General features: G+C 39.1%; 1 protein-coding gene and 1 pseudogene across 5 annotated transcripts in view; one reads left to right on the forward strand and one right to left on the reverse strand.

The window, feature by feature from the left end:
* WWP1 (WW domain containing E3 ubiquitin protein ligase 1) overlaps positions 1–23,785 on the forward strand; it is a 142,692-nt gene that overhangs the window by 43,847 nt on the left and 75,060 nt on the right. For all 5 annotated transcript variants that reach the window (XM_053558371.1, XM_053558374.1, XM_053558375.1 and 2 more), the window contains exon 3: positions 15,578–15,668. In XM_053558371.1, coding sequence (XP_053414346.1) covers positions 15,599–15,668 — 70 coding nt within the window. In that variant the 5' untranslated portion in view covers positions 15,578–15,598. The remainder of the gene's footprint in view (positions 1–15,577; positions 15,669–23,785) is intronic.
* LOC128563997 (39S ribosomal protein L17, mitochondrial-like) lies at positions 19,477–20,767 on the reverse strand (annotated as a pseudogene).

Genomic DNA, 23,785 nt, shown 5'->3' on the forward strand with positions numbered 1-23,785 from the left:
CCTACATATTTCATTTTCTTTGAAACTATGGTGAAGGGAGTTGTGTCCTTAATTAGCTTCTCATCTTGATTGCTATTGGTGTATACAAAGGCTACTGACTTGTGGACATTGATTTTATATCCTGAAACATTACTGTACTTTTTGATGACTTCTAGGAGTCTTGTGGTTGAGTCTTTGGGATTCTCTAAGTATAAGATCATGTCATCAGCAAAGAGGGAGAGTTTGACCTCCTCTGCTCCCATTTGGATTCCCTTTATTTCCTTGTCTTTCCTAATTGTATTGGCTAGAACTTCCAGCACTATGTTGAATAGTAAAGCTTATAGGACAACCTTGTCTGGTTCCAGTTCTAAGAGGAAAAGCTTTCAGTTTTACTCCATTCAGTAAAATATTAGCTGTGTGTTTGTCATAGATAGCTTCAATCAGTTTTAGAAATGTGCCACCTATGCCTATACTCTTCAGTGTTCTAATTAGAAAAGGATGCTGGATTTTATCAAATGCTTTTTCTGCATCTATTGAGAGGATCATGTGATCTTTATTTTTGCCTCTGTTAATATGGTGGATAACATTTATGGACTTGCGTATGTTACACCAGCCTTGCATCCCTGGGATGAAGCCTGCTTGATCATAATGAATGACTTTTTTGATGATAAGCTGTAATCTATTGACTAGGATTTTGTTGAGAATTTTTGCATCTATATTCATGAGTGAGATTGGTCTGAAATTCTCCTTTTTGTTTGGGTCTTTTCCTGGTTTTGGTATCAGGGTGTGTTTGCTTCATAGAATGTGTTGGGAAAGATTTCTTCTTCCTCAATTTTTTGGAATAATTTCTGGAGTACAGGAATAAGCTCTTCCTTGAAGGTTTGATAGAATTCTGGTGTGAAGCCGTCTGGACCAGGGCCTTTTTTGGTCGGAAGATTTTTTTATTGTTTCTTTGATCTCAGTTCAGATTGTTTCAGATTGTTTCTTTCTCATTTTGTTTCTTTGAAATTGTTATGTTCAAGAACTCTTTCTTCCTGGCTAAGTCTAGAGAGAGGGTGTGATTCCAAATATTGATCCATTTCCTTCACATTGTCAAATTTCTGGGCATAGAGTTTCTGGTAGTATTCAGAGATGATCTCTTGTATCTCTGTGTGATCAGTTGTTATTTCCCCTTTATCATTTCTGATTGAGGTCACTAGAGGTTTTACTTTTCTATTTCTCATTAGTCTGGCCAATGGTTTATCTATTTTATTTATTTTTTCAAAAAACCAGCTCCTTGTTTCATTAATTTTCTGAATGATTCTTTTGTTTTCAATTTCATTGATCTCTGATTTGAATTTGGATATTTCTTTTCTTCTACTGAGTTTAGGCTTAGATTATTCTTCTTTTTCCAATTCCATAAGATGGCTTGTGAGATTGTTGATGCGCTCTTTTTCTGTTTTTTGAATGTAGGCATCTAAAGTGATGAATTTTCCTCTCAAAACTGCTTTTGCAGTATCCCACAGGTTTTGGTAACTTGTGTCTTCATTGTTGTTATGCTCAAGGAAGTTAATGATTTCCTGTTTTATTTCTTCCTGCACCCATCTGTTATTTAAGAGACGATTGTTTAATTACCATGCCTTTGTGTGAGGTCGATCATTTTTGTTAGAGTTGATTTCCACCTTTAGTGCCTTATGCTCTGAGAAGATACAAGGTAAACTTTCAGTTATTTTGATTGTGTTGATATTTGTTTTGTGTCCCAGGATATGATCAATTTTGGAGAATGTTCCATTGGGTGATGAGAAGAATGTATGTTCTTTATCTTTTGGATGGAGTGTTGTATATGCGTCTATCAAGCACAGTTGTACTAGGGTCTCATTTAAATCTCTTATATCTTTGTTTAATTTCTGTTTAGAGGATCTGTCCAGCTCTGTAAGAGGAGTATTAAAGTCCCCTGTTATTATGGTATTATCAGATATCATATTGCTCAGACTGAGTAAGGTCTGTTTCAAGAATCTGGGAGCATTTAAATTGGGTGCATAGATATTTAGAATTGAAACATCTTCTTGTTGTATTTTTCCCTTGACCAATATAAAGTGACCATCTTTGTCTTTTTTGACTTTAGTTGCTTTAAACCCACATGTATCTAAAAATAAGATTGGAACTCCTCTTTTGTTCTGAATTCCATTTGCCTGAAAAATTGTCTTCTAACCCTTGACTCAGAGCTTGAATTGGTCTTTTGAAGCCAGGTGTGTTTCTTGCAGACAGCAAATAGATGGCTTGTTTTTTTTAATCCAGTCAGCCAATCTATGTCTCTTCAGTGGGGAATTCAAGCCATTAACATTTATTGAGATAATTGATAAGTGTGGTAGTATTCTATTCATCTTATTTGGTGAGAGTCCATTGCTTAGGTTTATCTTTTGCATCAGTGTGGAGGTTAGGTTCTGTCCTTTAATTTCTGAGTTCTTACTTTGCTGCTGATTCATTGTGGTGGTCAGTGTGCAGAACAGGTTGAAGTATTTCCTGTAGAGCTGGTCTTGTTGTGGCGAATTTCCTCAATGTTTGTATATCCATAAATGATTTGATTTCTCCGTCAATTTTTAAGCTTAGCTTAGCAGGGCACAGAATTCTGGGCTGCAAATTGTTCTGTTTAAGTAGATTAAAGGTAGATGACCATTGTCTTCTTGCCTGCAAAGTTACATCACAGAAGTGTGCAGTCACTCTGATGGATTTGCCCCTGTAGGTCAACTGGCGCTTACTCCTGGCAGCTTGCAGAATCTTTTTTTTGTCTTGACTTTGGACAGGTTCATCACAATGTGTTTTGGAGAAGCTTGGTTAGAGTTGAGGCGTCCTGGGGTCCGATATTCTTCTGAAAGCAGTGTGTCAGAATCTGTGCTGATATTTAGGAAATTTTCTTTTATAATATTGTCTAGTATGGCTTCCATTCCTTCTGGGGCATTCTTCTTCCCCTTCTCGGATTCCTATAACTCGTATGTTGGAACGCTTCATAAAGTCCCATATTTCTGAATGTGAACGTTCTGCTTTCTCTCTCTTCCTTTCTGCCTCTTTTACTATCTGAGTTATCTCAAGAACTTTGTGTTTTACCTCTGAAATTCTTTCTTCTGCATGGTCTAAACTGTTGCTGATACTTTCCATTGCTTCTTTAAGTTACCTAATTGACTGTTTCTGTTCCTTCAGCTCTGCTATATCCTTTTTATATTCTTTATATCATTCATCTCTTATTTGATTCTGTTTTTGGATTTCCTTTTGGTTATTTTCCACTTTATTAGCAGTTTCCTTCATTGTTTCCATCATTTCTTTGATTGTTTTCATCATGTGTATTCTAAATTCCCTTTCTGTCATTCCTAACATTTCTTCATAGGTGGAATCCTCTGCAGTAGCTACCTCATGGTCCCTTGGCGGGGTTGTTCTGGACTGGTTCTTCATGTTGCCTGGAGTTTTCTGGTGATTCTTCCTCATGAGTGATTTCATTTATCTGTTTCCTTGCCGTAATTTTCCTCTCACTTCCTCTTGCTCTTTAAGTTCTTGTGCCTGTGGACTAAGGGTTCAATGAGTCATTTTGGTACAGGACCAGAAGGGTGAGAAGCTTGAAGAGCAAGAAAGTTATGAAAGAAAGGAGGACCAAGTGAAAAGAAAAAAAAAAATAGAGAAAGGAGAGGGGGTGGGTAAAAGGAATATTGACAAAAAGGAGAGAGGCAAAGAAAGAGGGAGACAGAGCAATATAGGTGTATAGTAGGGTACTTTGACACAACCTTAAAAAAAAACCACCTTCTGGGGGTGTCCAGTCAGCAGCTCTTTGCTAACCTGATCATACAGAGTACCCCACCTCCACCAAGTAGATAGGAAAGATAAAAATGCTGTAAATCAAACCAAAACAAGCAAACAGAAAACTTTACGGGATAAAATTGGTTGAAAAACCAAATAATAGTGGTAGAAACACTAGCAAATATGAAGTTCTAATTATTGAAAAAGGCAGCAATGAGAAATTATAATTAAACTAGAAAAATTGAGAAAGAACAAAGATTTGTATGGAAAAGGTTGAAATTAAAAATCAAAACAACATCAACAACATGAAAATAAACAAAAAACCAACCAACCCCCCCCCCAAAAAAAAAAAAGAACACAACCGAAAACAAGGCACTATTCTATGTTGTTGAATATTATCTGGGTAACACGTGGTCTTCTGGGTTATGAGATGTTAATCACAGTTCTGATACGACTGGGGGCTGCTGATTTCTCAAACCCCAGCAGGTACACACCCTAAATCTCTCTTCTTCCCCCTTAAAAGGCACTTTGAACTTGTAAACTAGCTGAGCAGAAGCTTTCCCAGGAAAGTGCTTATCGCTGGAATCACTGCTGAAGTGGCTATCCACTTACCCAGTGTGCCAAAATGGTCTCACTCTGCCCCTGAGGTTTAGGGCTTCAAGGTGGCTTAGACCCCACCCTTAGGCCACTCAGTCGCTAGGTTACCAGCTCCCACCCGATTCTAGCTCAGCGACCCTGAGGGCGGAGCTTGCCGGGGCAGATCACTCACAATGGCTCCCTGTGGCCCACAGCCAAACACTATTAGGTCCGTCTGGCTCAGCGGCTCAGACTGAGGCCCTAGACAACGGCCAAAGTTCTCCACACTCCCGCTCAGGCTCTCCCCAAGGCAGTTCAACTGAGTGCCAAGTCCAAAGACACCAAAACGGTTCACAGGTAAGGCCTTTCTGGTTTGCAGTCTCGCTGCTACTGAACTTACAGTTGCGGGTGGGTTTAGACGGATTGAACACTCGTGACCACTTGCTGGTTTTCCACTGTTTTAGTCCTCCTCTTGGGGTCCAGAAGTCTCTCGCTGACTCCCTGTATCGTCACAGGGGTGATGATAGGCAGATCCCACCAGCCAGAGATGTCTGGAGTCCTATTGCCCGAGACGCAGAGTACCCAGATGCAAGGAAGCTGTTACTCGACTGCCATCTTGCTCCCAAAAACCGATTACATAATTTTTAATTTTCTTAGTTCTTTACTTGTTCTACTTTTTATACGGTCATGGTTGCAACTGAGATGAGAATACGGCTATTATTTTACTGTCTCTTTTTGCATGTAATCTCTCTTCTCTCTGCCTGCTTTTAATTTGGTCTCTGTTTCTGGTTTTCTGCAATTTTAACTGCTCTGTTCATAAGTGTTAATTTCTTTGTATTTATCCTTCTTCTTTTAAATATATAGTAGGACCTCTGCAAGTTGACCACCCACAGGACTAACAGGCTGATCAGTCTACTGAGGTGGTCAAGATAAAGAATGAGGCCGACCATACTGACACATGTATGTGGTACATGACTGGTTTATGAAAGTTTATCAACTTGAGGTAGTCGACTATGTTCTGCTATATTGTGTTTTGTAGAGTTGGGGATAGCTGTCTTTCTTTGATTGTAAAATTAAGTCATTTTTTTCTCCTTGTATATCACCTGTTTCTTCATATTCTGGGATTCTGAGTAGAAATACATGGCAGATCTCATCTTGTCCTTTAGGTTTTTCAACATCTCTTCGGTATTTTCAGTCTTTTTACTTTGTTACTTCTAAATTATTCTTTCTGATTTATATTTAGGTTTACAGTACTCTTAAGTTCTGTCTAATTTTAAAGTATTTAGGTATCATACTTTTTCACTAAAAAAAATTCTCTTCTGGAGAAACAATTTACATAGATACTTTGTCTGTGAGAAAGGGGCGCATAACACCCACTCATTCAGTGTAGGCTGCTCATAGTGATTCCCTCATAAAGAGGGAATCAAGTCCAGTGTAGCAGAGGGGGAGAGAGTCAATTCACAGTGGTGGAATCTGATAAACATCGCCTTTGCCACAGGATCACAGTCAGCGTCAAGTCATACATCGTCTGTTTTTCTTTTTTTTTTAATTAAATCATAACTGTATACATTGATATGATCATGGGGCATCATACGCTCGCTTCATAGACCTTTTGACACATTTTCATCACAATGGTTAACATAGCCTTCCTGGCATTATCTCAGTTACTGTGCCAAAACATTTACATTTTACATTTACCAAGTTTCACAAATACCCCTGTAAGATTCACCACAGGTATGATCCCACCGATCCACCTCCCTCTACCCACCACCCCCCTCCCTCCCCTCCCTTTCCCACTTCCCCCTGTTGTTAGGTTGTAACTGGGTTATAGCTTTCATGTGAGAGCCCCAAATTAGTTTCATAGTAAGGCTGAGTACATTGGGTACTTTTTCTTCCATTCTTGAGATACTTTACTAAGAAGAATATGTTCCAGCTCCGTCCATGTAAACATGAAAGAGGTAAAGTCTCCATCTTTCTTTAAGGCTGCATAGTATTCCATGGTGTACATATACCACAATTTATTAATCCATTCGTGGATCGATGGGCACTTGGGCTTTTTCCATGACTTAGCAATTATGAATAGGGCTGCAATAAACATTCTGGTACAGATATCTTTGTTATGTTGTGATTTTTGGTCTTCTGGTATATGCCCAGCAGAGGAATTACAGGATTGAATGGCAGATCTATTTTTAGATCTCTGAGTGTTCTCCATATATCTTTCCAAAAGGAATGTATTAATTTGCATTCCCACCAGCAGTGCAGAAGTGTTCCCTTTTCTCCACATCCACGCCAACATCTTTGGTCTTGAGATTTTGTGATATAGGCTAGTCTCACTGGAGTTAGATGACATCTCAAAGTAGTTTTGATTTGCATTTCTCTGATGATTAAAGGTGATGTGCATTTTTTCATATGTCTGAAGGCCACGCGCCTGTCTTCTTCAGAGAAGTTTCTCTTCAAATCCCTTGCCCAGCCTGCGATGGGATTACTTCTTATTTTTTTCTTGCTGATGCGTTTGAGTTCTCTGTGGATTCTGGTTACTAAACCTTTGTCAGAGATATACCCTGCAAATATCTTCTCCCATTCTGAGGGCTGTTTGTTTGCTTTACTTACTGTGTTCTTGGCTGTGCAGAAGGTTTTTAGTTTGATCAAGACCCAGTAGTGTATTTTTGAAGCTGCTTCAATTGCCCAGGGGGTTCTCTTCATAAAATACTCGCCCAGACCAATTTCTTCAAGGGTTTTCCCTGCACTCTCCTCTATTATTTTTATAGTTGTATGTCTTAAATTTAAATCTTTAATCCAATGAGAGTCTATTTCCGTTAATGGTGAAAGGTGTGGGTCCAATTTCAGTCTTCTGCAGGTTGCCAGCCAGTTCACCCAGCATCATTTGTTAAATAGGGAATCTTTTCCCCACTGAATGTTTTTAATTGTCTTGTGAAAGATGAAATAGCGGTAAGTAGCTGTATTCATCTCTTTGTTCTCTATTCTGTTCCACATATCTACTTCTCTGTTTTTGTGCTAATACCATGCTGTTTTGATCACTATCGATTTGTAGTGAAGTTTGAGGTCTGGTGGTGTGATTCCTCCTGTTTTGTTTTTATTTCTGAGTAATGTCTTGGCTATTCGAGGTTTTTTCTGATTCCATATAAAAGGAAGTATTGTTTTTTCAAGATCTTTAAAATATGACAGTGGAGCTTTAATAGGGAGTGCGTTGAAATTATATATTGCTTTGGGTAGTATGGACATTTTGATAATGTTGATTCTTCCCAGCCATGAGCATGGTATGTTTTTCCATTTGTTAACATTTTCAGCTATTTCTTTTCTTAGAGTTTCATAGTTCTCTTTATAGAGATCTTTTCACGTCTTTTGTTAGGTAAATTCCCAAATATTTCATCTTCTTTGGCACTACTGTGAATGGGATAGAGTCCTTAACTGCTTTTTCAGCTTGACTGTTGTTGGTGTATATAAAGGCTACCGATTTATGGATGTTGATTTTGTAACCTGAGACGCTGCTGTATTCCTTGATCACTTCTAGGAGTTTTGTAGTAGAGTCCCTAGTGTTTTCCAGATACACAATCATATCATCTGCGAAGAGCGAGAGTTTGATCTCTTCTGACCCTATATGGATACCCTTGATCGCCTTTTCTTCCCTAATTGCGGTGGCTAAAACTTCCATTATAATGTTGACAAGCAATGGAGACAATGGGCAGCCTTGTCTGGTTCCTGATCTGAGTGGAAATGATTCCAATTTAACTCCATTCAATATGATATTGGTTGTGGGTTTGCTGTAGATGGCCTCTATCAGTTTAAGAAAAGTCCCTTCTAGACCAATTTTCTTGATCATGATGGGATGCTGGATATTATCAAAAGCTTTTTCTGCATCAATTGAGAGAATCATATTTTCTTTGTTTTTTCATTTGTTTATGTGCTGAATTACATTTATAGATTTACGTATATTGAACCAGCCTTGAGATCCTGGGATAAAACCAACTTGGTCATGATGTATAATTTGTTTGATGTGTTGCTGGATTCTGTTTGTTAGGATTGTTGAATATTTTTGCATCTATATTCATTAGTGATATCGTTCTATAATTTTCTTTTCTTGTTGGGTCTTTCCCTGGTTTGGGGATCAGGGTGATGTTTGCTTCATAGAACGTGTTGGGTAGTCTTCCTTCTTTTTCTACCTTTTGGTAGAAACAAAACAGGTTGAGTAATATAGGTACTAATTCCTCTTTAAAGAATTTAAGAATTTGGTAGAGTTCTGACGTGAAACCATCTGGTCCCAGGCTTTTCTTTTTAGGGAGGTTTTGTATAGTTGATGCAATTTCTGAACTTGATATGGGTCTGTTCAACATTTCCATTTGATTCTGGCTAAGTCTTGGAAGGTGGCATGCTTCCAAGTATCGGTCAATTTCCTTAAGATTTTCATATTTCTGAGAATAACGTTTCTTGCAATATTCATTAAGGATTTTTTTGATTTCTGACAAGTCTGTTGTTATTTCGTCTTTGTTGTTTCTGATTGATGATATTAGAGATTTTTTTTTTTTTTTTTTTTTTTTGGCCGGGGCTGGGTTTGAACCCGCCATCTCCGGCATATGGGACCGGCGCCCTACCCGCTGAGCCACAGGCGCCGCCCGATATTAGAGATTTTACTCTTTTTTTTTTCTGATTAGGTTGGCCAGAGGTTTATCTATTTTATTGACCTTATCAAAAAACCAGCTTTGTGATTTATTGATCTGTTGTATTATTCTTTTGTTTTCAATTTCATTTAATTCTGCTCTAATTTTGGTTATTTCTTTTCTTCTACTGGGTTTGGGGTTGGAATGTTCTTCCTTTTCCAGTTGCTTGAGATGTCCCATTAAGTTGTTAACTTCCTCTCTTTCCGTTCTCTTGAGGAAGGCTTGCAGTGCTATAAATTTCCCTCTTAGAACTGCCTTAGCGGTGTCCCAGAGGTTCTGATAGTTTGTGTCTTCATTGTCGTTTTGTTCCAAAAAAATTGGCAATTTCTTTCTTAATCTGATCTCTGACCCAGCTATCATTCAGCATAAGGTTATTTAACTTCCATGTTTTTGTATGAGTATGCAGATTCCTGTTGTTACTCAATTCAAGTTTTATTCCATGATGGTCTGAGAAGATGGGAAGGAATAATTTCTATTTTTTTTAAATTTACTGAGGTTAGACTTGTGACCTAAGATGCGATCAATTTTGGAGTAAGTTCCATGGGCTGATGAGAAGTATGTGTATTCAGTTTTGTTGGGATGAAATGTTTTGTAGATGTCTGCTAAATCTAAATATTGGATGGTTTGGTTTAAATCTAAGATTTCTTTGCTCAGCTTCTTTCTGGAGGATCGATCCAACACTGCCAAAGGAGTGTTGAAATCTCCGACGATTATGGAGCTGGAGGAAATCAAGTTACTCATGTCTGTTAGAGTTTCTCTTATAAATTGAGGTGCATTCTGGTTGGGTGCCTAGATATTCATAATTGAGATCTCGTCATATTGAGTATTACCCTTAACAAATATGAAGTGACCATTCTTGTCCTTCCTTACTTTTGATGGTTTAAAGCCTACTGTATCTGCAAATAAAATTGCAACACCTGCTTTTTTCTGATTACCATTTGCCTGACATATGGATGACCATCCTTTCACCCTGAGTCTGTATTTTTCTTTTAAGTTAAGATGTGACTCTTGTATGCAACAAATATCTGGCTTGAGTTTTTGTATCCAGTCAGCTAACCTATCCCTCTTTAGAGGACAGTTTAAGCCATTCACATCAATGGAGAGTATTGATAAGTCTGGTGGAATTTTGGGTATTGAGTTTTTCAAATGTCCAGTGGACATTTTTAATCCTTTCGCCAGTGTGGAAGTTGGAGTTTGATCCGAAGTTTCTGAGTGAGTTTACTTTTGTGGTATAGGATTGGGTTGTTGATTGTGGAGGATAGGTCTGAGAATATCCTGAAGAGCTGGTTTACTTATGGCAAATTTTTTCAACATATGAATGTCATTGAAGTGTTTAATTTCTCCATCATAAATGAAACTCAGTTTAGCTGGATACAAGATCCTGGGTTGAAAGTTATTTTGCTTTAGGAGATTAAAAGTTGATGACCACCCTCTTCTGGCTTGAAAAGTTTCAGCAGAGAGATTTGCAGTTATTCTAATATTCTTTCCTTTGTACGTTATAGTTTTCTTTCGCCGGACTGCTTTGAGAATCTTCTCTTTCATGTTAACTTTAGTGAAGCTAATTATGATATGCCTGGGAGATGACTTATTGGGGTTGAATCGTGCTGGGGTTCTGAAGCCGTCTGCTATCTGAATTTCAGATTCTCTAGGCATGTCTGGAAAATTTTCTTTCATAATTTCATGCAGAAGGGCCTGTGTGCCCTTCGAGGCCACTTCATCATTCTCAGAAATCCCAATAATTCGTAAATTGCTTTTTTTGAAATTATCTGAGAGCTCTCTGAGTGAGTGATCCGTTTTTGCTCTCCTTTTGTCTTCCTCTTCGAGAGATTGGGAGCGTTCAAAGACTTTATCTTCAATGTCAGAAATCCTTTCTTCTGCTTGCTCCATTCTGTTGCTGAGGGATTCTACTGTATTTTTCATATCTTTGAGGGCTGTAAATTCTTGCTTCTGTGTGTCTAAGTTTTCGGTGGTTTTGTCTTTAAATTCGTTAAATTCTTGAGACAACTTTTGAATTTCTCGTCGAATTCCTAATTCCATTTTATTAATCTTGTCTGCAATCCAAATTCTGAATTTGATTACTGACATCTCAGCCAGTAGTTTATGAATGGGATCTGCAATCACATGTGCCGTATCTTTTCTTGGGGGGGTCTTGATCTATTCTGGTTATCATGTTACCAGAGTTTTTCCACTGATTCCGCCCCATGGTTATTTTACTCCCTTTGATTTTTCCCCTGGGGCTTTATCGAGGGCCTGTACAGTGTTGTGGCCTGAGAAACTGGGGCCCTGTCTTGTGTGGTGGGGCTAAGTGGTTCTGTCTTGTTTTCAGCTCATTTCTGTTCGATCCTATTGTAACGTTTACTCTGGCTTGAAGTCTCAGCTGTGTGGAAAAACCAGCAATTAAGTCACCCCGCCCGCCCACCTCTGGCACCAGTCGGAAAAGGAAAATCAAACCTTCCTACAACCGCATACCCAGGGCACCGCCTGAAAAGTCCTCAGTCTATTAGGTCAGTTCAAAAGGTCCAAATCGATTGTCTCAATCGGCACCTGTCTCGGGTGGGAGAGTTCAAGAGGTCTCTTGGAACTGGATTATAGGGGTCTGTCAGTCCTCTGATATGGCTTACTCCAGTGCTGTGTGAAGTCAGGAGGAGCCACCTAGCAAATAGATCAGTCTGGGAAGGTTGATGTCTCCTTCCCCACTTTGCCCCTCCATGAGACCCAGTCACTGGTATCTCTGCAGATGGCTAGCCCAGTTGCCTGTAGTGAAGAGATACTCCAGGGGTTTGCACCTGCCTGAATTGCAAGGAAGTCTGCCAGGCCCTGCAGTCTGCCGCTATCTTGCAGGAGGAGATGGTGCCTGACATCTTTGAGTGCTTGATGCAGGTGGTGGGAGGGAGGTGTTCACTCAGGCTTAGCCTGGTTCCTGATTGATGTTGCTAACAGAACAGAACAGACAACTTTGTGGGGTTCTGTCTCTGTTTCTGGTAAAATCGCCTACAGAAGTTGGGCTGTTCTGAGTTCATACGTCTTTGCTGCTGGAGGTTTGTGTCCGATTACCTGTCTGAGTCAGCCCTGCCCTGGAAGCTTCCCGGGTTTGTTAGCAGTGTCAGGCAAATCCTTTGCTCACTGGTGTCCTCCTCTGGTTGCCCAGCGAGACAGGGGGTGTGGCTTCAGAATATCCAGAAGTGAGCCGTTTTGCTGTTAAAGAAAAAATGGCTGTTGATTTGCCTCCAGGAACTGCTGCTCTGGGTGTGGGCATCCAGCTGACCCTTTTCTCCTCTGTTCGCGCCGCAGAGTCAGTACTGAGCGGCCGTAGTTTATGCTCTGTCCACACCCCTCTAGAGATCTCCCAAGAATCTGGACTCCTGGCGGGCAGGCCCCCAGACCCCTGAGTGAGAGTGTGGGGAAGCTAGAGTTTCATTCAGTTTTATGCCTGGCTGTATTGTTGCCTGGGGAGGGCTGCTGCACCGCACCGTAGGGAAGTGCCGCCAAGGCGTGACTCTCCCTCAGCCGAGTGCCCTCTCCCCACTCGCGTGTCTCAGAGTCAGCGCAGACCAGTCGCGGCTCGGGCACTGTGCACTCTCCTTGAGAAATCACCCAAGGATCCGAACTCCTGAGGGACAGGCCCCCAGACCCCGAGTGAGAGTGGGGGGAAGCTAGAGTTTCATTCAGTTTTATGCCTGGCTGTATTGATGGGTGGGGAGGGCTGCTGCACCGCACCACAGGGAAGTGCCGCTGAGGCGTAACTCCCCCTTAGCCGGGTGCCCTCTCCACACTCGCGTGCCTCAGAGTCAGCGCTGACCAGTTGCAGCTCGGGGACTGTCCACTCCCCTTGAGAAATCACCCGAGAATCCCAACTCCTAGGGGACAGGCCTCCAGACCTCAGTGAGCAGGAGGGGAGTGTTGGGGATTCAGGGTTGCCAGCAAAGGATTTTTAAAGTTTTATACAGTTTTATGCCTAGCGGGAGAATGCCATGGCACCCTAGTAGGGGAGGTAGGTCCAGTTTTTAGAAGGTCTCTCCCGTGGAGTGTAGTGGGAGGGCCTTTAATTTCTGCCCGTTTGTTTAATTGTGGGGCTCTTGAGCCGGTCTCATGGGGGAGGGGGACTCCCGTCCGCTTGGTGTTGGATTTTGTACCTTTTGTTTGCGTCCTTGTGATCACAGCTTGCCTCAGTGGTGTTGATGTGCGTTCTTCAACCTTCTCTCTTGGTGCGGCTCATATCCACCAGGATACTTACTAAATTCCTGTCTCTTAACTCTCCTTCTGGACGGGAGCCTCTGTTGAAAGCTGGCTTAAGTCTGCCATCTTGTCTCTTCTCCCCCAATACGTCATCTAGATAGCATGTCCCCTGGATGCAATGTGATAAAAATAGCACTTTATATCTGTAGTCTTTGTCCCGAAACCAATAGCCTAGTTTAATGAGAAAAGCAACAGACAGATCCCACTTGAAGGATATTTTACAAAAGACTTAAAGAATGCTTCTCAGAACTGTCCCAGTCATCAGAAATGAGGAAAAGTCTTCAAGGAACTGTCACGGTCAAGAGGAACCTAAGAAAACTTGACAATTAAATGTTATGTGGTATTCCGAATGGTCTGAAATAGTCAAAGGATGTTATGTAAAAACTAAGGAAATCCGAATCAACTATGGGTTTTAGTTAATAATATACTGATATTGGTTTATTTATTTTGACAAGTAGGATACTAAAGTAAGATGTTAATGATAGGGAAACCTGGGTATAGAGTATATGGGAATATGCTATTTTTGTGTAAATTTAAAACTAATATAATTTTTTTTTTTTTTTTGAGACAGATTCTTCACTATGTCACCCCAGTAGAGTTCTGTGGTGTCACAGCTCACAGCAATCTCCAATGCTTGGGCTTAAGCGATTCTCTTGCCTCAGCCTCCCAAGTAGCTGGGACTACAGGCACCGACCATAAGACCCAGCTATGTTGTTGTTGCAGTTGTCATTGTTGTTTAGCTGGCCTGGGCTGGGTTTGACCCTGCCAGCCTGGGTGTATGTGGCTGGCACCCTACCCACTGAGCTACAGGTACTGCCCTAAAATAAAATATTAAAACATTTTATGTGGTTATTTTTAAAATAGACAATGTCATTTTTATAGTCTCTTTTTGCTTGGTCATGTTTAATTATATTTAATTTTACCTTTTGTCTTTTAAAAACTAAAACTAGTTTTTAAAAGTGTGTATTTGACGCTGGGTACTGTGGCTAACGCCTGTAATCTCGGTACTTCAGGAGGCTGAGATGAGAGGATCACTTGAGGCCAGGAGTTCTAAGCCAGCCTGAGCAAGACCCCATCTCTACAAAAGTTAGAAAAATTAGCTGGGTGTCATGGGGGGCACCTGTAGTCCCAACTATTTGGGAGGCTGAGGATTGCTGGAGCCCAGAAGTTTTGAGGTTGCAGTGAACTATAATGATGCTGTTGTATTTTCACCAGGGTGACAGAGCAAGACTCTGTCTCTAAAAAGGATGGGGGTATATGTGTTGTGTTTTGATAATCATAATATTTAAAGTCCTTAGAAGTCAGAATCCGTGTATGTGTGTGTGTGTCTGCTTACTCTCAGTCACAGTAGCTTATTTTCTTATAAGTTTTATTTTTTTAATTAGAGTCTCACATTTGGCTGTTCTTTATCTTAGATAATCCCAATGGCTTAAATTGGTGTTCACACACATGCACACATTCAAACACAATATATGTAATTATAAATAAGTGAAGGGTATATAATGATTTTAGAATATTAAGTCCCTGAATTTGTGGGATCTGAATGGAACATAGAAAAGAATACAAATAGAAAGATAAATAAGATAAACATTAACATTCATTAACGTTTTTCAGTCTTCCTCAGAATGTTCTGCTTTATCTTTGGGAGGTTAAGGGTGGATAGAATTTGAGCCTTGAGATACTTGTCATGCAGAAGAAAACTGAAGTGGCTCAGTTTTGTATTTTATTTAAAAAATAAAAATTGGGCAGGAGGGTGTGTTGAGTGGAACTTGAGAACAATTACCTATAAAAAGAAGCACGTAGGATTTGCTGGGGATGTAATTGATGCTATATATAAACGTGGAATAGATAATTGTATTTAAAATATTTTGATAAGGGGCATTGTTTGGACAGTTGATGAACATAGAATATGAATTGTAGATTAGATAATAATATACTGCTAAAATTGCTGAATTTGATCATTGCAGTGTGGTTATTTAAGAGAATATCTTTATTATGAAATGAACACTCAAGTATTTAAGGGTGAAGGGGCAATACACTCGTGTTCAGATAGTAAATACATGGTATATAATATAATAACTATATACATCATTTTTATTAAAAAAGCAACATGTGACCCCGGATTCTTAGTATGTTATCATTTATTTTGTTGCTAAAATTGACTCAGGTATGGTTTATTGGCTGTATTCTTTGATACTGTTTATAATAAGTCTAATTTTAAATGGAGGACAACTCTGAACTATGTCGTGGGATGAAATGTGTTCTTAGTTGATTCAAACAGTTTTGATCATCTTGAAAATTATAATCTTTTACCTAAATCATGAATAAATTAAAATTTTTTATAGGTTTTAGCTGAATTTTGGGACATGGCCACTGCTTCACCAAGGTCTGATTCTAGTAATAACCACAGTGGAAGGTTACAGTTACAAGTAACGGGTAAGTTTTTATTATTAAGGTGGTGATTTTCTAATAAAGCTTTCTTTTGAATACCTAATTTAGCAGACTCATTCCGTAAATACAATTTCTTTTAGATTCATACTATGGCATATTTGTTGCAACAAGCCTTAAAGGTAGATGCCCTCTAAAGGTATTTTGCTTATTCTGTTTATTGACTGGACAAAGAGAAGACATATCCTTTTTAATGGTGAGAGAATTGGGGTTTTTGAATAAGTGTCATTGAGTTGGTTTTTAAATGATTAAGAGGATGAAGCAAGATGCTGAAGGCCGCCTTTCTTCCATTTAGCCACTTTTTAATTATTCATCAAATACTTCGTAAGTGGGATTACATAGTACTGTAATTCCTGTGGTTCTCATTACTGTGAAGTTCATTGTGTCTAGGAGTTTCCAGTGCACAGACAGCTAGGATATGTGGGTTGTCACAGAAAGAAAAAACTAACTGGAAGTCACAACTTTCTATAAATACCAATTGCTTTAAAAGGAAAAAGTTTTTTAAAATTTATTTGATTTTGTATTTGTGTAAATTATATTTGTATCTTTTTCCTCTTAACCCCCAAATCTTGATTCCAAAATCTGTTTTATCCCAATATGCCCATGTAGAATAATTCCAAAATAACAACATTAAAGTAGAAACAGCAGGTTCACTCTTTGCAATTTAAGATTCTTTGTTTTTCCCTCTAGGATATATAATCAGAGTACCATGTTTAAAAGTAACTTAAAGTAATTCTCTGTTGTGTAATGCCACCCATTTGATAATCAGTTTCAGTTCATTGTTTTCAGTTATTTTTCTAAATTTTATTTAGTTTTATAATAATGTAAAGCATTATATAGTTCCAGAGTCAAAACTGAGGTCCATTTAGAGAGAGGTCTGTGTATAGGTCCCATTCCCCCCCCTGCTCTCCCTTGCCCTGTAGGTTGGCTCTCCCTTGCCCTGTAGATAAATAAATAGATTTATCTATTGCTTCTTTTTTTTTTTTTTAAGTATAAGTAAATATATACAGTATATTTTTCATATCTTTCTGACTCCCCAGTTTTTATGTACTTCTCTGCACTTTGCTTTTTTTCACTTAAATGTATTACGGTGGAGTTCATTTCATAACAGCTTTTTTTTTTTATTGTTGCTTAGTATTCTGTTGAGTAGATACATGAAAGTTAACTAGTCTTTATTGATGGTGGAGTTCTTTTGCTATTACAAATAGAGATGCAACAAATAGCTTAATGGTGTCATTTCTTATTTTTGCTTATCTATCTTTAGGATAGGATCCTCAGATTGCTGGGTCAAATAGTAAGCTCTCAAATTTTGTTGACAGGATCCTCTCCATTTTGTATTTCCACTAACTTATATATAAGATTGCCTATTTTCCCATAGCTTAACCAAAGTATATTATCAAGCTTTGGACTTTGATGATTAGATTCCGAAGTGGTGTCTTAATGTCATTTAAATAGCAATTTCTCTTATCATGAGTGAGGTTGAATGATAAGAGCTATTTGTATTTTATTTTATGTGAATCCATGGGCAAGTATATATTTTGAGGTAATTTTCCACATGATTCTGATGTGCACAGCACTAAAGAACCACTTACATAATTCCTTCCACTTCTGCTTTTGCTTTATGTGAGAGGCTTGGAGCCACATTTGTAGTTCAGTGTCAACTTGCATAGGACCTGTGGCTAATATACCTGAAGTGTAACTTTCCTCTTGGTGTTGACCTATGCATAAGAGTACTTAGTTGGAGTAAGAAAAACCTGCTTTGCCTGATTTGAGCTGAAAAGAACTTACTGAAAGGCAATCAGGTGAATCACCAGAATTCTGGAGAGCCAATTGGAAAATGGACATGGATCAAGGGAGGCTAAGCAGCTAAACAAATACCATAACAGTATTGAATTGTTTTGAACATCAGTTACTGCTCTCTTTTGAAATACAGTGGTACTCTTAGGAAATATTGAACTTGGACTTGTGCTAAGTGGTCTCAGAATTTAGTGCCTTTCTTTTCTATTCTTTTGTACCTTTTGCCCTTATTTCATTTTGTTGATCTGATTTTTAAAAATAAAAAGCATCTTAAAATCCAGTCTATTCATCTCATGGTACTTTTAGTACAAGAAATGTTAACTGCTGATTTATCAGTGAGGAAACAATTAAATGGGTTAAATGTCTTCTGTTAATAATGGGAGATTAAGTCAGGTGTGGTGCCTAGCCCTATAATTTTAGCACCTGAGGGACCCAGGTGGGAGAATCGCTTGCGCTCAGGAGTCTAGCCTGAGGAAGAGCAAGACCCCGTGTTTACTGAAAGTAGTGAGATTAGTTTAGCGTCATGGTAGGTGCTGGTAATCCCAACTACTTGGGAGGCTGAGGCAGCAGGATCACTTGAACCCAGGAGTTTGAGATTGCTATGTGCGAGGCTAACGCCATGGCACTGTAGCCTGGCCAACACAGTGAGAATGTGTCAAAAAAAGGAAAGCAGCTTTCAGGACTCCAAATTGTTGCTCCCTTTATTAGAGTGCAGTGATCTCTGAAATTTTTTTTTCCAGACTTACAGATTTATTTGATAAATGTTTTGAGGGTCCACTATATGTCACTCAAAATGTAATATAAGAGCTTTCTGGCAGTAGTGCGAAGGACAAATTGGAGTAGACAAAAGAAATATAGAGCCCTGCTGGGAGTAGTTGAGTCTCAGATTAGGGCAGTTGCAGTAAAACAGCACCAGAATAGTTGTGTCACAGAAATTCTCATCCATCTGTTAGACCAATTATCTCTTTACTTTCACCCTTATCTCAGATAATGGGCAGGTTCGCTGGGCCAAATACACTCTTTAGGTACACCTTCAGATAAAATCTCTTCTTTCTGCTCTACTGGGGATATGGGAACTATCTCAAGTCTTCCCATGACTATCACCCTAGTCAAGCCTCATCCTAAGGAATGAGCTGCCTGGCTGGGCCAATCCTGCCTTCAGAGTAATTAGTGGATATAAGGGAGCTTCGCTGCTTCTCACATGCTCTGGCAATTCTGGAGCTAGATTTTCCCTTTTCTGAGTTCCCAGAGATGCCTACATTTAACAACAATAAAAATTTCCAGGAAATTCCCGGCAGGTTTAATTTCCTAACCTGCCTTTCACTTTGAACTTCTTCATTCATCCTGTCTCCCCACCAACAGGAAAGTATTATTATTCAGGACCCCAACATTCTCCCCTGAATGCCTCTACCTCTTGGCCAGGGTGGTGGAACACCTGAGTTCTTAGGTCCGTTACACCATTCAGAGGTTGAGGGGAACATATGAAGGTAGTGTGTGATTACGCCTAGGAACAGAGGAATGGTTGTAGTATCCCCTGAAGCTTACTGGGGTACTGGATTATTTAAATAAGTTTCACTTGCAGATGTTCACTCTCTACCTGATTTTTCTGTAGTAAATCCCAGGGGCTTTGAGACTTGATCTCAAAACACAGTCACATTTGGGAATCAGTTTAGAATTTTAAGATACATGCCCTATCTAAAATGGCATTAAGAAAAACAACTGTATTATCTCTAACCCACCCAAATCTAAGGACCAGAAACATGAGCCATGAATTTACTATCCCTCTAGACTGAGCATTTGGCTAGTTCCCATTCTCCAGAAATCCCAGGGGAAGAAAAGAAATCAATTTACATATGTTCATATAAGAGATTTTATCTGTTGTGCAAAGAGAGGGCTATTGTGCTCTCCAGAAGGTTCTCAGCCCCATTAAGAGTGTCAGTTTTACAAATCTAGCTCCAGTTCTTCTCAGAGATTAAAAGAGCTCCAGAGGTCTGTGATCTTGGGCACTGAAAAGGGCTGCAGAGACTTCAGACCCAGTTAAATCTCCGTGTTTGGACTGTGTTGGATCTGTGGATGCATGCTTCCTGGTTCTGGCTGAGGTCCTGTCACAGTCCCTGCAGCAGTTGATTGAGGAGTGTAAGGTTGCTGTCTCTGCAAGGAAGAGGAAGGGGTGGGAGGCAGTTCCCTTTGTATTCAATCACTGCCATCTTGGCTCCATCCTGCTTGTTCTGATTTGGGATCTGCAGTATTCTTGTGTAGCCCCCATTTTGACGTTGGTACTGAGGGGCTAGTACTTGAAATAGCTTTGGGATCAAGTTCTCCATGAGCCAGAAGTCAGCCATGTGCATTGCTTGTTGGTTGATGTCTCCCAGTTTCCCACAGTCGATGAGCTTCTCAGACGGCGTAGCCCCTTATCTTGTGCAGGCAGGCCCGTGATGCACCTATGTTCCTGCCGCACTGACGCGCCTGTGACGCACCGCTGCGTTCCTGCTGCACGCGTCCCACGAGCAAGTTCCGCAACACGTGGACGCGGACTCTGGACCAAGGCCAAGATGGCGAAATACGCTGCCATGGGAGATGGAGCAGCTGATCTCTGAAATTTTTTATTTTATTTTATTTTATTTTGTTTTCAATCTTATTACTTTGAAGTTTTTTTTTTTTTGAGACAGAATCTCAAGCTGTCACCCTGGGTAGAGTGCTGTGAAATCATAGCTCACAGCAACCTCCAACTCCTGGGCTTAAGTGATTCCCCTGCCTCAGCCCCCCAAGGAGCTTGGACTACAGGCGCCTGCCACAACGCCTGGCTATTTTTTTTTGGTTGCAGCCGTCATTGTTGTTTGGCGAGTCCCTGGCTGGCGCCTTAGCTGCTTGAGCCACAGGCCCCGAGCCCACTTTGAAATTTTTTAAATTTTATTTTCTTCTTTTTCTTTTTCATTTCTTTTCTCTTCCTTCTTTATTTTCCTAACTTCCTTCTTTCTCTCCCTCTCCTGCTCTTTCTTTTCTGTTTTCTCTTTCTTTCTTTCTTTCTTTCTTTTTCTTTCTTTCTTTCTTTCTCTTTCTGTCTCTGTTTCTCTTCTTTCTCTCTCTATTACTTTCACTTTTTATTTCTCTCTCTCTGGCCTTCAGTAGAGTACTATGGCCTCATAGCTCACAGCAACCTCCACCTCCTAGGCTTAAACGATTCTCTTGCCTCAGCCTCCCAAGTAGCTGGGACTACAGGCGCCTGCTAGAACTGCCTGCTTTTTTTTTTTTTTTTTTTGTGGTAGTGACGGGATCTCACTATGGTTCATGCTGGTTTCCAACCTCTGAGCTCAGGGTAATCCACCCACCTTGGCTTCCCAGGGTACTAGGATTACAGGCGTAAGTCTCCACGCCTGGCCTGATCTCTGAATTTTTAAAGTAATTAGGACCACGATTAAGGCCTCTCTACTATTGAAGCCTGGCAGATTTTGGTGTGTAAACTAAGATACTCTGTCCTAAACCAGATTATTAATTTATTTTTTATTAGTAGCGTATTTATTCTTAGTTTTGATCTTAACCCATATCTCATTGGTAGCAACAAATAAGAATAAGAACGTTGATTTTGGGGCAGCGCCTGTAACTCAGTGGCAGGGCACTGGCCCCATATTCCCAGGGTGGGGGGTTTGAACGTGACCTGGGCCAAACTGCAACAAAAAGTAGCAGGGTGTTGTGGCCGGTGCCTGTAGTCCAAGCTACTAGTGAGGCTGATGCAGGAGAATCACTTAAGCCCAATAGCTGGAGGTTACTATGAGCTGTGACGCCACTGACTCTACTAAGGGCGATAAAATAAGACTCTGTCTCTACAAAAAAAAAAAAAAAATATGGAAGATCGTTGATCTTGGAAAACAGAAAAACTATTATGGGAAAAAATCAAACAAAACTACCTATTTAATAGTTTACAGGAATATATTGTCTTTAATATTTTAAATTTCAGCAGGAAAGAGTCAGAAGCATAGTGGGCATAATGTATAAAAAGAATAAGATAAGAGAAAAATTTATAATTTTTTTTAGCTATCATATCTTATATATAATACCTTGATAATTTTTACTTTTTAAAATAAAAAATGTTCAGTTACATGTGACTTTTGTGAGTGGTATAAAGTACAGACTTTATCCCTTTGTAATGTTTCTACATTTATGGAATAATTTGTCTTTCTCTGTTGATTTGAAATGCCGCCACTATGTACCATCTGTCTTATTCTATTCACCTCTATTCTTACATGACTGTCAGATTATTTTAATTATTTCATTTGATGAAACTATTATAAAAATACTTTTAAAAAATATTGAGAGAAATCTTTCATTACTTTGCATTTAAAAAATGTTCCTTTGCTATTTTCTAATTTTTTTTGCCTGTCCTCTTTTTCCACCAGAAGCATTCAAAACCACTCAATTGGTGTTTTTATTTTATTTTTATTATTATTATTTTGTTGCCCTTGGTAGAGTGCTGTGGCATCGCAGCTCACAGCAATCTCCAACTCTCTTGGGCTTAAGCAATTCTCTCGCCTCCCAAGTAGCCTGGACTACAGGCGCCCGCCACAATGCCCGGCTATTTTTTTGCTGCAGTTGTCAATTGTTTAGCTGGCCTGGGTCAGGTTTGAATCCACCAGCCTTGGTGCATGTAGCCGGCTGTAACCACTGTGCTACAAGTGCTGAGCCTCAGTTGATGTTTTTATTTAAAAATAATGTATCAAGGGCAGCGCCTGTGGCTCAAAGGAGTAGGGTGCTGACCCCATATGCTGGAGGTGGCCGATTCAAACCCAGCCTCAGCCAGAAACTGCAAAAAAAAAAAAAAAAAAAAAACCTAAAAATAATATATCAAATTGGAAATAATTGACATATTTCATTGTTAAAATTTCCAGATCCAGGAAAATAAATTATGTTTAATCTTTAAAGTCTTTTTTGTCTATCAGTAGTATCAGTAGTTTTATGGTTATTTTTATGTGAATCATGCATGTTTCTTATTACTAGATTTTAGGAAGGATATTATTATGTTTTTAATTTGTAATTGTTATGGTTTTAAAACTATATATGTAACCTTTCTGTAGAAGACATTGTATGTCTGATACCAATGGAAACTTATTAAATAGGAAAATAAAATCTATTTCACAAATTAGAACAACTGTTGGAATGTTAATAAAGTTGTCTTTCTACTTATAGTTACAGTATTATAGTTATTTATGTGTACATTTTGTCAGAATATTATAAATTCCTCTTGAAATGAAAGTTTATTGTCTTTTATTAAAAATCTCTTTTCTTATGCCAACTTCTAGCAATATTGAGCATTTTGTTTATTAAAGGTATACAATGGATGTAATTTGAGTGCATTGCAATTAACTCTGAAGAATTAGTAGTATACAGTCAGTAATAATAACAGAGTGATAGGCACCATTGCATGATAGTATTTTGCTTGCCTTAACTCATCAATCCTAAGAAACAAGTGCTATTTTTCAGGTGAGAAAATTAAGGGCCAGGGAGGTTAATTGACTTATACTTATGGTCAGGCTTCTATTATATGGCACAGTTAAAATATGAACCCAGATATATCCAATTCCGTGCTTTTGATATCATGCTATATTGCCTTCTTGTCTTTCAGGCTTCTTCCTGTGCATAGATTAGCCCTGCATATATTGAGGCAAGGACATTTTTATTCTGAGTGAAGAATCTTGGTTGGGGAATTTGTTGGGAGAGAGTGAGTCTGGACATTGATTATTGAGGAGCTTAGAACAGTGAAGGATGGAGCTGAGTTTTGCTGTGATTCTTATAGCACTTCAGTCATTAACATTGAAAACTTTTTGATTGCTTTACGTTGCCAGTACTGAAATATAGTATTTGCCCTGAATCTCTCCTGTTATTCCTTAAATACTAATTGAGGACTGCTGTACTGTGTATTTCAGACATTGTGCCTCTGCTGAAGCATTTATCACATTGCTTTTCAGTGACTTATTTGTCTACTGTTTGTTTGGAGTAGTAGTCTTTCATTATAGAAGGGATGCTTATATAGCGTCATTTGTTTCCATATCCTTAACATCAGGTGCATGTAACAGGGAGGGAGCTTTCCTTTTCCTTACTTCAGACCTAGGTGATTGATTATAGAGGTGATCTTGATAAGTTGTGGCTTGGTAGTTAGTATTTTGCCCTGAAAGTATGTAGTTTCTTATTTGGATTCAAATGTTTAGCACAAATTAGTTTCTTTTAAGACTCAGGTAAATTAGATTTAAAATTCGTTTTCTTTTTTTTTTTTTTTTTGTAGAGACAAAGTCTCACTTTATGGCCCTTGGTAGAGT

Source organism: Nycticebus coucang, chromosome 13, assembly GCF_027406575.1.
Source record: "Nycticebus coucang isolate mNycCou1 chromosome 13, mNycCou1.pri, whole genome shotgun sequence".
In the NCBI taxonomy this organism is placed as follows: Eukaryota; Metazoa; Chordata; class Mammalia; order Primates; family Lorisidae; genus Nycticebus; species Nycticebus coucang.